The sequence below is a fragment of the Peromyscus maniculatus genome, chromosome 17, assembly GCF_049852395.1.
Source record: "Peromyscus maniculatus bairdii isolate BWxNUB_F1_BW_parent chromosome 17, HU_Pman_BW_mat_3.1, whole genome shotgun sequence".
NCBI lineage: Eukaryota > Metazoa > Chordata > Mammalia > Rodentia > Cricetidae > Peromyscus > Peromyscus maniculatus.
In genome coordinates this window covers 56,034,031-56,047,599 of record NC_134868.1, presented here as the reverse complement: position 1 = coordinate 56,047,599, position 13,569 = coordinate 56,034,031, and the positions used below count along the sequence as shown (strand labels likewise).

Below are 13,569 nucleotides of genomic sequence, written 5' to 3'. Positions count from 1 at the left end.
CCCATGCCCCCTATCACCTCCCTCTGTGGCCCCCATATTCTCTCTGGCTTGGCATCTCCTCACCTGTAATCTGTAACCATGTGACTCTGGTTTCTTTGGCCCCTCCGAGTGAAGAAAAGCCATCGTGGTTTCTGTTTCACTGTGTTTGTAGCCAGGCATGTTTTGGTTTTCTGTTTGTTTTGTTTTGTTTTAACAAATGAGACTCCTAAGTTTTGAAAGCTCGCGAGATGATGGATGGAACAAGGCTGGGGAGCCGTTCCCTTTGAGTAGTTGGGAGCGTTCTGCTTCTACCCAGGGTTCAGTGTTCTCTCCTCTCAGGTCTTCACAGCCTGCTGCCCTCCCGAGCTCTTTCCCCTCCATCTACACACTGAAAAGGGCCTTAGCCCCTCAAGCTCCTTCCCTTCAAGGGCCCAGGATGAATATACAGTTGGAAGATTGTCTCCACTTATCATAAAAAAAAATTACAGCTTAAAAATCCCATTTTCCCCAGTTACTTTGCTCATCCCAGCAGCATTTATACTTACATTCACATTCACATTTACATTTACATTTAAATTTGCTTCAATCAACATATCAGGAAGCACACAGCCCTGGCCATTGGCTTCTACAAAGCCCAGAAGTGAACTCGAAGACTGTTGGCAGCTCTGAGCATCCCAGCAGAGGCCCTACACGGTCACATCATGTCTCCTTGTTTGTTGCCTTCCCAGAACCTCTCCTGTATCCTTTTTTTTCCCTTTCATCTTGTTTTCCTCTCTTTAACTGACAGGCAGTTGCTGTATTCATGGGGAATAGTATGACACTTCAACACATAGAAATAGACAGGGTTCAGATCAAGGCGTAGCTCATCTCCATGTCTACGTCACCTCGTGTTCATAGCCTTCAGGTTCCTCTTACCTGACTTCCTAAGGATCGGAGGCTGATGTAAGCCATGGGCATTCACTGTGCTCTGCATAGCACTAGCCCTTACCCCTCCTGCACTAAACCTGTTGCCTGTCCTCCCTCTCTCCCTTCATCTCTCCCTTCCCAGATTTCATTAATCACTGCTCAACTGTCTTCATCTTGGACATCAATTTTTTTTTTATCTTCAACAAATAAGTGAGATATGTGGTGTGCATCTCTCTTTTCCTGGCTTGTTTTATTTACCGTAATATACTCCATATTGTTGCAAATGGTAAGACTTCCTCATTTTTGGCTAACAGTGTTCCACTGTATTTATGTGTATACCAGTGGATATTCCCTATATTAATATATTATATTTTCTTTATAAGTTAATGGTCACCTATATTGATTCCACACTATTGGAACTAGGCTGCAGTAAACATGGTTTTATAGGTAGCCCTTTAACATATGATTTCATTCTCTTTGGGTATATACCAGTAATGCGAGTGCTTTATAAGTAGATCTAATTTTGGATGTGGGGGGATACTCCAACTCTGTCTTTGATAATGGCAGTACTGGTTTACATTCCCACTAACAGTGAACAAAGACCATTGCCCTTCTGTTCCCTTGGCCAAATTTGTGGTTTTGTTTACCTTCAGGAAAAGTCAGGCAGGGTAGGCTGGTATCTCACATTTGTTTTAATTTGCATTTCCCTGATGATTAGCCATTGATCACTTTTTCATAGACTTGTTGACTATCCTCTATAGGAACTGCTCTGTTAATTTCTCCAACTTTTAATAGGATCATGGGGGGGGGGTGTTGTTGAATTATTTGAGTTATTTGTGTATTTTGGAATGTATCACTGTGCATGATACTGCATGGCTGTAATCCAAGATCTTATAAGATGGAAGCAGGAGAATTAGAGGTTCAAGGCCAGCCTTAGCTGCATAGTGACTTCCAAGCTCTGCCTCAGAAAGGATAGAAGGGAGGGATAGAGGAAGGGAGGGAGGGAGGGAGGGAGGGAGGGAGGGAGGGAGGGAGGGAGGGAGGAAAGAAGGAAAGAAGGAAGGAAGGAAGGAAGGAAGGAAGGAAGGAAGGAAGGAAGGAAGGAAGGAAGGAAGGAAGGAAGGAAGGAAGGAGGAAAATATTCTCCTATTAGAAAGGAGACCCATTCGATTGGCTTATGTGATGGGGGCTGGGTAGTCCAATAATGGCTGTTTGCACACTCCAGAAGCTGAGGACATATTAGCTGATGGGTTCACAGAGCTGGATGCCTCCACGGTTCCAACCCAGTGATGAGAGTCTTCAAGATTCCTAAAGAGTTGCTTGGAAGGCTGAAGGAGCTAAAGCCTGATGCCAACTGAGGACAATAATGGCAGAGTCGAGGCACTCACCACTGAGAAGTGAAGGTGGTCAGGCAAGCATCACAGCTTGAGTCTCGTCTCTGTGCCTGGGGCACCACTAGAAGATGCTGCCCACTCTGAGGGATTGTATTTTCAACTTAGGTAATCCTTCCTGAAAATGCCCTCATGGATCTGCCCACAGGTGTGTCTCTTGGTTGATTCCAGATTTCATCAAGTTGAACATCAATATTAACCATCACAGATGGAGAGCTAACAGCTAGTGTGTGGGTTGCTTTTATTCTCCGTTGATTGTTTCCTTTGTAGCTCTGAAACATCTTAGTGTCACATAATCTCATTTGCTGTTATTGCTCTTATTTCTAGTGTCTGTGAATCATATACAAACCATCTCTCACACTGACACCTGAAGTTACCCATGTGTTTTCTTCTAGTTTAAGAGTTGCTTCTGGATTCAGAGTTTCAAATCTTACATTTAGGTCTTTGATCTATTTTGAGTGTATCTTAGGGGTTAAAGATAGGGGTCTAACTCCTGGGCATATACCCAAGAAATGCTCAATCATACCACAAGAGCACTTGCTCAGCTATGTTCATATCAGCATTGTTTGTAATAGCCAAAACCTGGAAACAACCTAGATGCCCTTCAACTGAAGAATGGATAAATAAATTGTGGCACATATACACAATGGAATACTACTCAGCAGAGAAAAACAATGACATCATGAGGTTTGCAGGCAAATGGATGGATCTAGAAAAAATCATCCTGAGTGAGGTAACCCAGACTCAGAAAGACAAATATGGTATGTACTCACTCATAGAAAGATGCTAGATGTGGAACAAGGATGACTGGACTGCTACTCACATCACCAGTGAGGCTACCTGGAAAATGGGATCCCAAAAAAGACACGGAGAAATGGATGAGATCTACATGAACAGCCTGGTCATGAGTGGGAGCAATGAAGGGTGATGGTCGAGGGAAAGAGAGCGGGAGATCCTAGCTGGATCAAGAAAAGAGAGGGAGAACAAAGAATAGGAGACCATGGTTAATGAAGACCACATGAGAAGGGGAGGAAGCAGAGAGCTAGGGAGGCCCACGGAGATCCACAAAGATACCCCCGCAAAAGACTGCTGGCAATGGTCGAGAGATGGCCGGGACTGACCTACTCTGGTGATGGGATGGCCAAACACCCTGATAGTTGTACCATAAACCCCATCCAAGGACTGAGGAATCTGGATGCAGACATCCAAGGCTGGGCCCCTGGTGGAGCACTGGGAGTCTAATTAGTGAGAAAGAGGAGGGTTTATATGAGCGAGAATTGTTGAAGCCAAGGTTGGATAAAACACAGGGACAAATAACCAAATGAATGGAAGCACATGAACTATGAACCAAAGGCTGAGGGGCCCCCAACTGGATCAGGCCCTCTGAATGGGTGAGACAGTCATTTGGCTTGATCTGTTTGGGAGGCAGCTGTGCGGTGGTGCCGGGTCCTGTGCTCATTGCATGAGTTGGCTGTTTGAATCCTGGGACTTATGCAGGGACGCTTGGCTCGGTGTGGGAGGGGGAGACTGGACCTGCCTGGACTGAGTCTATCAGGTCAATCCCAGTCCTCAGGGGAGACCTTGATCTGGAGGAGGTGGGAATGGGGAGGTGGGCTGGTGGGAGGGGGAGGGGGCGGGAGGGGGAGAACAGGGGAATCTGTGGCTATTATGTGGAACTGAATGGTGTTGTAAAAAAAAATAAAGTTCTGAGGATAAAAAGGCAAAAAAAAAGGGGGGCTCTAGCTTTGTTCTTCTGCAGGGGGCTATTCAGTTCCCCAGGTACCACTGGTTGTTGATTCTACCATTTCTCTGGTATATGTTATTTGCATCTGTGTCAAAAATCAATAAGCTCCCAGTCTGTATTTCTCATTTTTCTATTCTGTCCCATTGATTTTTGTGTCAGTTTTTAATGAGTTTACCATACTGTTTTGATTGCTGTAGTTCTGTAGTATATATGATATTTCTGGCATTGCTCATTTGCACAATAACTGCCTTTACTATCCAGTAAATTTTGTAATTTAGGAATTTTTTTCTCTTTTAATGAGTAATACATGGATATTCTGGGGATGGTTACAGTGAATCTATTAATTGCTTTGGTTTGTGTATTTTGGGGTCATATATATGTTTTAATAATATTAATTGTTCTAACCCATTAACATGGGAGGTCTTTCCATTTGTGTGAATGTCTATACCTATACATTGCTGGGGAGAGGGGAGAGAATGAGAGAGGGATCTCCAAATTCCTTCATTGGCCCTTTACAATTTTCATTATAGAAGATACTCATTTCCTCATTAAATTTATTCCTAGATATTTTATCTTCTTGCAGATGCTATGAATAAGATCACTTTCTTGGCTTTATTATTAGCGAGTTTGTATTGATTTGTAACGGTGTTGCTGATTTTTGCATGTTGGCTTTGTATTCTGCAGTTTTACCGAGTTCATTTGTCAGTGTTCGCAGGATTTTGGTGGATTCTTGAGCTTTTTCTACATGGAGAAAGGGGGATAATTTTACTTTTCCTGGTTTCTTTCACACCTTTCATTCCTTTCTCTGACATAATTGTTCTAAGACCTCCAGGACTATATACTATACCAAATGAGAACAATCTCAATAGATACCCTTCTTGAAACATTTTCAACATTTCCCTGACCCATCTCCATAGGATGTTGGCTATGGGTTTGTCATATACAGTCTTTACTATGTTCAGGCATGTGTCCCCCCCCCCACTTGATTTATTGAGGTTTATCATGAAGAGACCTAGAAGATGTGTTTACTGGGCTCATTCGTCACGTGGTTTTCTTCCTGCCTTCTGTTGATGTAGTGGAATATTGGTTTGCATGTTAAGCCATCCTTGTATTCTTGAGATAAATGTCTCTTGACTGAGCTAAACGTGCTGTGGATGTTTGTTTGGATTTGGTAATTATTGTGTTGAGAATGTTTCCACGTGTTCTTGTCAGGGATGGTGACCTTGTTTGTTTGTTTGTTTGTTTGTTTGTTTGTGCTCTGTGTGTCTGGTTTGGCTTCACGAAATTAATGGAGTTTCCTGTCTTTCCATTTTGTGATTACTTTGAGAAGCATTCACATTTGTTCTTTATAAGTTTGTTAAAACTCAGCACTGAATCCATCTGGTCCTGGATCGAGTTTTTTATCTTGTTTTTTTTGTTTGGTTGGTTGGTTTTGTTTTTCTTTGTTTGGGGATGTTTTGCTACTGGGTTTTTTTTTCTTGTTTTTGGTTATTAAAGTCTCCTATGTCCTTGTGGTTCAATGTTGGTAGAGCATATGTATTAAGAAATTCATACACATCTCATAAGCTTCCCAGTTTGTCAGGAATACAGTTTGTCATTTTTTTTATAAAGTGCCTTTGTGTTTCTGGGATACTGGTTGTAATGTGTTCTTTTTTCATCTTTGATTTTATTTTCATCTTCTCTCCTTTTATTCTTAATAAGCTTAACTAAAAATAGCATTAAACTATAAGGATAGCTTATTCATCACAGACACCAGGAGAAGTGGATTGGCTCAGCACAGAGCGCCACACCAGGGCAGTCAGGGGAAGTGGGAGTGTTCACAGAAGCCTTGTGATCCCATGGGAAGGAAAGGCAAGGCGGGTCGTGTGAGGAGAGGACAGTTCAGTTTGGACTCTAAGCTCCGTTCCTGAGTGTCTGCAGCAGAGGGGCAGTGACCTCAGTGTGGGGCCCACAGGAGAGATTGGGGTGGACACTCTGGTTTTATGAAGTTGCTGTAAAAATTGAGCTTGAAAGTTACTATCTCTTGACTCTGACAAGCCCTGAATAAGGCTGTATTTCCATGGCTTTCAAAACCATGAAATACTGAAAGCAAACAGGTCTAACACACAAGGGCATGGTGGCATCCCTAGGGAGGAAGTCAGGTGACATGCAAAGAAGACGGGGAAGCCCCAAAGCAATGAGTTACCTTGAGCAAAGTGTCCCCACATGGCCTAGAAAGAAAAAGCTGGGGCATGAGCACCATCATTTTAACCTTGGCTCAGAGATATGGGGAGCGCATCAAAGATTCTTCCTGGACATTCTCCATGGAGGCCTAGGAAATAGGTCCCCTCTGTAGCTTAATCAGTAAAGAGGATGTGAGCACTGCCCCCAACTTATCCTTGACTCAGAAATGTGGAACCCATGTCACTTGTCTTCCTGCCTATTCTCCATAGAGCCCACCTAGGTACCCAGCCCAGGCTACCTAAGGCCCGCTTTTCTCGTGAAGAACAGAGGTGAGATCTCAGCGTGTGTCCTCAGTCACTGCTGACCTCTGGTCACAAGGGACTGTCGACCTACAATCCTCCCACAAGCTCTTCTCCTTTGTCTCTCTGACCCCAGGTACCACCCCAGCTACTTTGAGGCCTCCAGCACTTGGCAAGAGTTGATTGACGTTGAGCACTCCAGCCCTCTCGGCATGGGCCTGCTGTGGAGCTGCATTTACTGTCTCAAGAATAGTTTCAACCCACACACAGGCTCCCGTGGGCCTCATTTCCTTGTAGTAGTGATGCCCAAAGAATGACTTTCCAAAACAGCACTGGAAGAGAGACAGATAGGAACAAAAGACAGACAGACAGACAGATAGACAGACAGACAGAGAGTTCCTAGGGAACAGAAGGAACATTTAGCCAAGAGCTAATGACTCAAAATGACTTTTGAGCAAGAAGATGATGCCCAGATCCTGGAGGGATGGATTCTGCATGCACTCAAGTTCCAATGTATCTATGGAGATGAGACTTGCTTGTTCACACCATGGTGTAGAAAGAAACACAGACATGGGTCTGAGGCTGGCCTTCATAGATAATCTTTCTCCACATAATTTCTTAGTGTCCATGGGTACCAAAGGCCTCCTCTCCAGCCCTAGATGCCCTACATTATATATATATATACATATATATACATATATACACACACACACACACACACACACACACACACACACATATATATATATATATATATATATATATATATATATATATATATATATATATATGAAACCTTATAGCTCTCAGCATCAACCAAAACTCACTAGCACAAACCAGATCTCCACTTCTCAGCTTGGCTAGGACGATCTTGGCCTTGGAAGTCTTTTCACAAGCAGGAGCTCTGCACAGTTTCCTTGCCCTTGGGATACATCCATGCATCCTGTTCTAGCTTCCTTTGTGTTGTTATGAAAACACCGATAAAAAGTGATGTAGGGGAGGAAAGGGCTTTGTTGCAGCTTACACTCCCCAGGTCGTAGTCTATCACTGAGGGGAGTCAGGGCAAGAATTAAAGACAGGAATCTGAAGGCAGGGCTACTTGCTATCCCATGCAATATTATCTCCAACCAAGGAACTCACTCACAGCCAAGGAAGTGCAGAAGAAACCATGGAAGAATGCTGCCTGCTTGCTTGTTTGCCTGTTCTCTAGTTTGTGCTTAGCTAGCCTTCTTATGCAGCCTAGAACTACCTGCCCAAGGAATGGCGCCCCCATCGTGGGCTCGACCTTTCTACATTAATTAACAGTCCTTCATGGGCATGCCCACAGAACCACCCGATAAAAGCAATTACTCAATTGAGACTGCCCTTTCAGGTGAGGTGATGCGAGGCTGTGTCAAGTTAGCAGTTAATGCTATCTGCACACTTTACTCTCCTTCTCTGCCCATGTAATTCTTCACAAACTTACCAGGCATTCAACATCTCCCTGACTATTCTAAAAGGAAGCTCGTATAACCTATTTAGATACACATCATTGAGGGGAAGCAGATGGGGCAGGGAAGGAGAGAGATAAATATGTACACATGGCCTGGTCTCTCATGTAAAAGAAATAAAAGTAAAGTAACTTTTAGGTGAAAGTATTTTAGTATAAAAATGTTGGGGCAGAGCAAATCTGTGCAGAAGGAAGTGTTCTCGCGTTTGTTTCTAAGTGAAGGGTCGCAGTAATTGGAGAGCTACAAATTAGACCAACAGAGGAGTGTTGTAATGAGGAATCAGACTCCAGCAAGGCTCTGCCAGCCCTGGGGGATTTGGAAACGGTAAACAGTTCCTGGTAAATTGCCAACTGAGCAGCGTTCTCGCTCCCCTTGATTTACATGGTAGTTATATTCTAGAAAAATAAAATCCATCGCTCATTAAAATTGCCAGCTAGAACAAAAAGCCTGATTTTCACACAAAGCGTAGCAAGGTTCAAGGAAAGCTGACTCAGGTTTGTGCGGGATGTAGGCAGTCATTCCTTGGGTGGGGTTGCACATGGCTCCCATATAACAAGCATCTTTGGACCCCAGGGTATGTGAATGAACTCCCTGCGTGAGTTGAATTTCCTCAGATGGGTCTCCAGAATGACTGGTGACTCCATGGGATGCTTTCCTTAGGTCCCTTGTCATTCATCTGTCCTCTGTTCACAGCCTGCAGGGCCCAGCTGTCCTGCTCTGTTACCCTCCCCTGTGGCTCACGTACTTGATACTTGTTTAAAACACACACACACACACACACACACACACACACACACACACACACACACACACGTTGTTGACGGAATGAAGAAAATGTTTCCGGAGGGAGAACACAGCTTTGGATGGCATTTCCCTTTAGTTCACCTAAAAAGAACCTTATTATAAAATGCTCCACCTCGCCAGTTGAAAGAAAGACGTTTTCATGTGTAGTGTTAAGACACGCTTAAAGCGCAGCATCACAACACACGCAGATGCCAATCGCAGGAGAATGCCCCTTTTATGGAACTTATGAATGCTGTTCATCACTGGGGTATGGTGCTGGTGGCGGCGGCGGCGGGGGTAGCTCATCGCCTTGGCGTAGCGAAGGCTGGGGTTGGCTCTGCAGAGGCTGGATGCCTCAGGCTTGTTTCCCCGAGGCTGAGAAGCTGCTACACGCGAGTGCCAGGTGCACACTTGGCCACTCCTCTGCGTTCTGCTGCGGGTTTTTAACGGTTTCACCATAAGGGGAAGGTTTATTTACTGAGACTTGGTGGCTTTTCATAGCCCAGGCATATGCTCTGGAAACCGACTGCTTTACACTCCTTCTGTATTGAATTTTTTTTCTGTCAAAGGCTGTGAAATTGGCTTCTTAAATCAGAAACAGAAACATACAAGCTGGTCTCATTTGTTAGTTAATTTGTAGGCTGCTGGATAAAAAACAATCTTTACCTTGCTCTTTATGGAAACATGTTTTTGGTTCAAAAAAAAAAAACCAACTCTCCATAAACCTGACAGTGTGAGCCTCTCTTTTGGTGACAGCTGGCCTCTTCCTCCATCTGTCTTTTTCTCTGTGACCACCACCTGAGTGCTCACTGAGAGATGAAGGATGCAAGCTTCCCTGGCCCAGCCCAGGGGCTGGCCACCACATCTTTTATGCTACTTCTTCTGCCTACACCATTCCTCTGGCCAAGCTCAGACCCAGTGGCCCCGATGCCTCCCTTCCAGGAGCCTTTCCTGGCCACCAGTCAGTCACCAGCTTTCCCTGGAGCTGTCACTTACCCTAACTTGCTTATGGCCTCGTCACACCATAGTCATCACCTTCACTGAAATGTTGTGACATTGGGGGCTCTGGCAAAACTAATATACAGCTTTGGAAAGCTTAGAAAATGAGACTAGACGGGGAAATCATCGAAAAGTCCCCATTCCCCCTGTCCCATTGTTGACACCTGCCACGCACCTTACCACTGTGTTCCTACATGAAGGCAAGTCTGTCAGCTTTCTGTTTCCCCGGCTGTCGTTTGCATACATCCCCAAGACTTCATGAGTTGGAAAGTGAGTTCTCAAATTCACATGCTGATGGTATTCAGAGGTATCCTTTTGGGGCGATAAGTTGTCCTGGGTGTGGCCATGACCATAGGACACACATGATGCAATTAGTAGTATAGAAGAGGCAGAGGAGAGGCTTGCTTGCCCCATCTCACTAAAGGCCCTCACCAGAGACTGAACAGATGCCAGCACCATGCTTTTGTACTTCTAAGCCTCCAGAACTACATATTGAATCAACCTCTTTAAAATCTACTGCATCTGTGACATTCAGAGACAGGGTAGTCAACAGACCATGATGCCTTCATAACCATCTTCCAGAGCTTGGGACAGATTATTCTGAAATTCAAATAGAGTTCATGTGAAGCCGTTCCCGAGGACGGACTACCATCCTGGCTTCTCCCCTTTGTCCTGGTGACTGACTCACAAGGTTTACACAGAGCCTGAATGGGCTGCCACACTTTGCCAGAGAAACAGGGACACTGGTCATCGTGTGAACATCCTGGTCTTCTGGTTAGTGCCACAGAGATGACATTCCTCTGCCTGGATTTCCAGTGTACGGTTACTGAAGAGGCCTTGAGTAAGACAGCATCAGATAAGAGCTGTCAGGTGCCCCAAGAGTGAACTCTGCACACATCCTGTGTCATTTTCCCAGTGTTGAGGCATATTCACTCTCAGGACATGATATCTCCCTACAAACCAAGGTTCTCCATGGGTGGGTTAATACCTATTACATGCTGAACAAAAATCCCTCTATGTCATTGGCCTCCAGGTCAGTCTGCCTAAAACTTCAGCTGCTCCAGCGTGCGATCCGTGTGGCTGGTGTTTGATGTGGTCATTAAATGTTTTCCAAGCCCTCTTGGGATGGTCTGCATTCTCCCTTAGACCTGTGCATAGTGTGGCACAGAACCAGGTCATGACAGTGTTGAAGTGTTTAACCTATTAGCAGCAGCACCTACCCCAGCTCAGGCCTGTAGGGAGGCCACAACATTCTGTCTGTTAAGCCCTCTCCTCGATCCAAGAGCTGCATCTAGCAGTGCCGAGCCTGGCTACAGAGTTGGTGGGCTTCATTGTCTGATCAGGGAGAGCCAGCTGAATCATCCATGCCCTCTTAGACCTTGTGAGTGTTATGTTATTCTTAGCCACACAGGATGAGTGGTAAGTGCAAGTCCTGCCCGACCAGCCTAACGGGAGGTACAGCCTGGGAGAAGAATGCAGAGCAAGTCCTGACTCCAACATGGAAGATATCATGACCCCACTTAGGTCTGGACCCCTACAGGCCCGTTGACTACCATCAGCGCTCACACAGATGTAGAGTCTAGGGGCTGGTGCATGCATGGGCCGCAGCCTCCTTTCTCCATGACTCCGGGTGTGGAGACTAGCTGTAGGAACAATCTGCACAGTGATAAGATCTACAGGCACAACACACACCATGCTGTCCAGGGAGGAACCCTGGTGCCCGTCTGCTGAAAAGTCTGCCATCCCATCAGCCATATGGGTTCCTGTGAGAAGGCCAGAGTGCTTGGCTTCATGCAGTGTTGGAGCTGGAAGGAAAGCAGGATCCTTCACAGGCCAATTTCAGAATATTACAGAAAATCTAAACGTTTTACAGTGGAAAAAAAAACCACTTTGAAGACTTTTTAAGTGTGGAGTTTTATCATTCTCCTCCATTACTAGCAGCTGAGACCCCTCTTCTCCAGCCAGGGTTGCCCTTTACCAGTCTTTGGAGCTGCTGGCAGAATTGCCCACACTGGGCCAAGTGTCTCACCAAGGAGCTGCACTGAGTGGGAGGGGGTGTGGAGGGAGGGCACTGCTGTTTTGAGAAATACCATGTTCACTCCTATGAGGTTTAGCTTATTGGAGACAGGCAACTCTTGAGTTGCCGGTGTGGAGCCAGAATGCTGACCAGCTTGGTCAACTACTGACCAAGTCAGCCTTTAGGCCAGGAACACAGGAGAAAAGTTTGGAGTTGTCGTACTTTAAGTCTTCTTTGGAATTCACTGTGCAGGGTTATGAAGCTCTGTGTACATAAGATGGATAGATATGTCTTCCTTTATCGGCCAGTGCATGTGTTCTGTGTATGTGCTATGATTCTGCTTTGGGGACTAATTCTCATCTTTATTAACATTTACCACTAAAAGGCATTTAGCAATAATGTAGGTATCACCATCATTTTCTCTTCCATTTCTTCATTTTCTTTTTTCTATGTTCCTAGTACCTTCCCAACTTTTTCCATAATTTTTATCTCTTACTTTTACAAAGCGGGAAAAAAAATCAACGACTTCCTATTAAGAACCTTTCAGGATTTGGAAGACTATGAAAAAGCACATCTTTCTGTGTGCATGACTTAAAAAACGATAAATAGCCAAAGGAGCTATGTCTCCAAGAACTTGTAGGACACACTTCTCAAGGGCACAGTTGACATGTGCTGTCTCTGCTCCCTCCCAGGTGCCTCAGGATGATTGGGGTGCGTACCCCACAGGTGGCAAAGAGGAAGAGATCCCCTGCCGTAGGATGAGAAGTGGCAGCTACATCAAAGCCATGGGTGATGAGGAGAGTGGAGAGTCAGACTCCAGCCCCAAAACATCTCCAAAGGTGGCCCTCCGGCCAGAGCCCCTGCTGAAGTCCATTGTCCAGAGACCACTTGGAGACCACCAAACGTAAGAAAGATGTCTTCTCTCTCCTGACCTCCTCTCTCCCTCCTCATAGCTGGCTAGCCGTGCGTGGGTGAGCTATCTTCACTTTGAATTTAAGTGGACAGTGTTAGAGCCCTCAGTTTCCACATCCTTTTTGTCACGTTGATATCTTATGATATTTTTAGTACAATATTTAAAAAAATTATTTCTTTTACTTGGCAGGATTATAATGTAATTGTATCATGTTCTCCTTCCCTTTTCTCCCTCCAACCCCCCCCCCATATACTCCTCCTTGCTCTCTTCCAAATTTGTGCCCTCTGATTTCATTAACTGTTTCATAAGTACAACCTGCTCAGTTTATATAATGCTATTTGTATGTGTGTTTTAAGGGCTGATCATTTGGTACTGGATAACCAGTTGGATGACTAATCAGACCTTTGGTTGTTTATTTCATAACTGTGGAAATATGCTTGGGCAATTTTTGTATCTGATTGGTTTTTGTTTTTGTTTTTTGAGGAGTTGTTGGGGTAGGATCTCATGTAGCCCAGGTTGCCCTGAAACTTACTATGTACCAAGGATGGCCCAGAACTTTTGATCTTCCTACCTCCACCTAGGTCTGATTTGAAGCATCCATTATGCATCAGGACCTGACACATCACTCCAACGTTTGCGTTAAGAGGGACATGTGTCTATTCAAATGACAGTGTGGGTGTGTGAATGTCTGAGGGTATATCTGAACAGGGGCTTTTCTGTAGACTCTCACTTCAGAAGTGCATGGGTAGAGAACAGATTTTTGTAAAGGTGAAGGAAATGGCTTGTTTTCACAAACACAAGATCAGTAGACTTAGTCTGTGTGTTCAAAGGCATACCATTGATAATATAAACAGCTAAAACCCACTTGGGAAATTAGCTGTTGAA

The 13,569-nt window shown here is 44.8% G+C and overlaps 1 protein-coding gene across 7 annotated transcripts in view; it reads left to right on the top strand.

Moving 5' to 3' along the window:
• Nucleotides 1-13,569, top strand: part of Dlgap2 (DLG associated protein 2) — a 746,370-nt gene that overhangs the window by 642,752 nt on the left and 90,049 nt on the right. For all 7 annotated transcript variants that reach the window (XM_076553682.1, XM_042262958.2, XM_076553680.1 and 4 more), the window contains one exon: nt 12,464-12,675. In XM_076553682.1, coding sequence (XP_076409797.1) covers nt 12,464-12,675 — 212 coding nt within the window. The remainder of the gene's footprint in view (nt 1-12,463; nt 12,676-13,569) is intronic.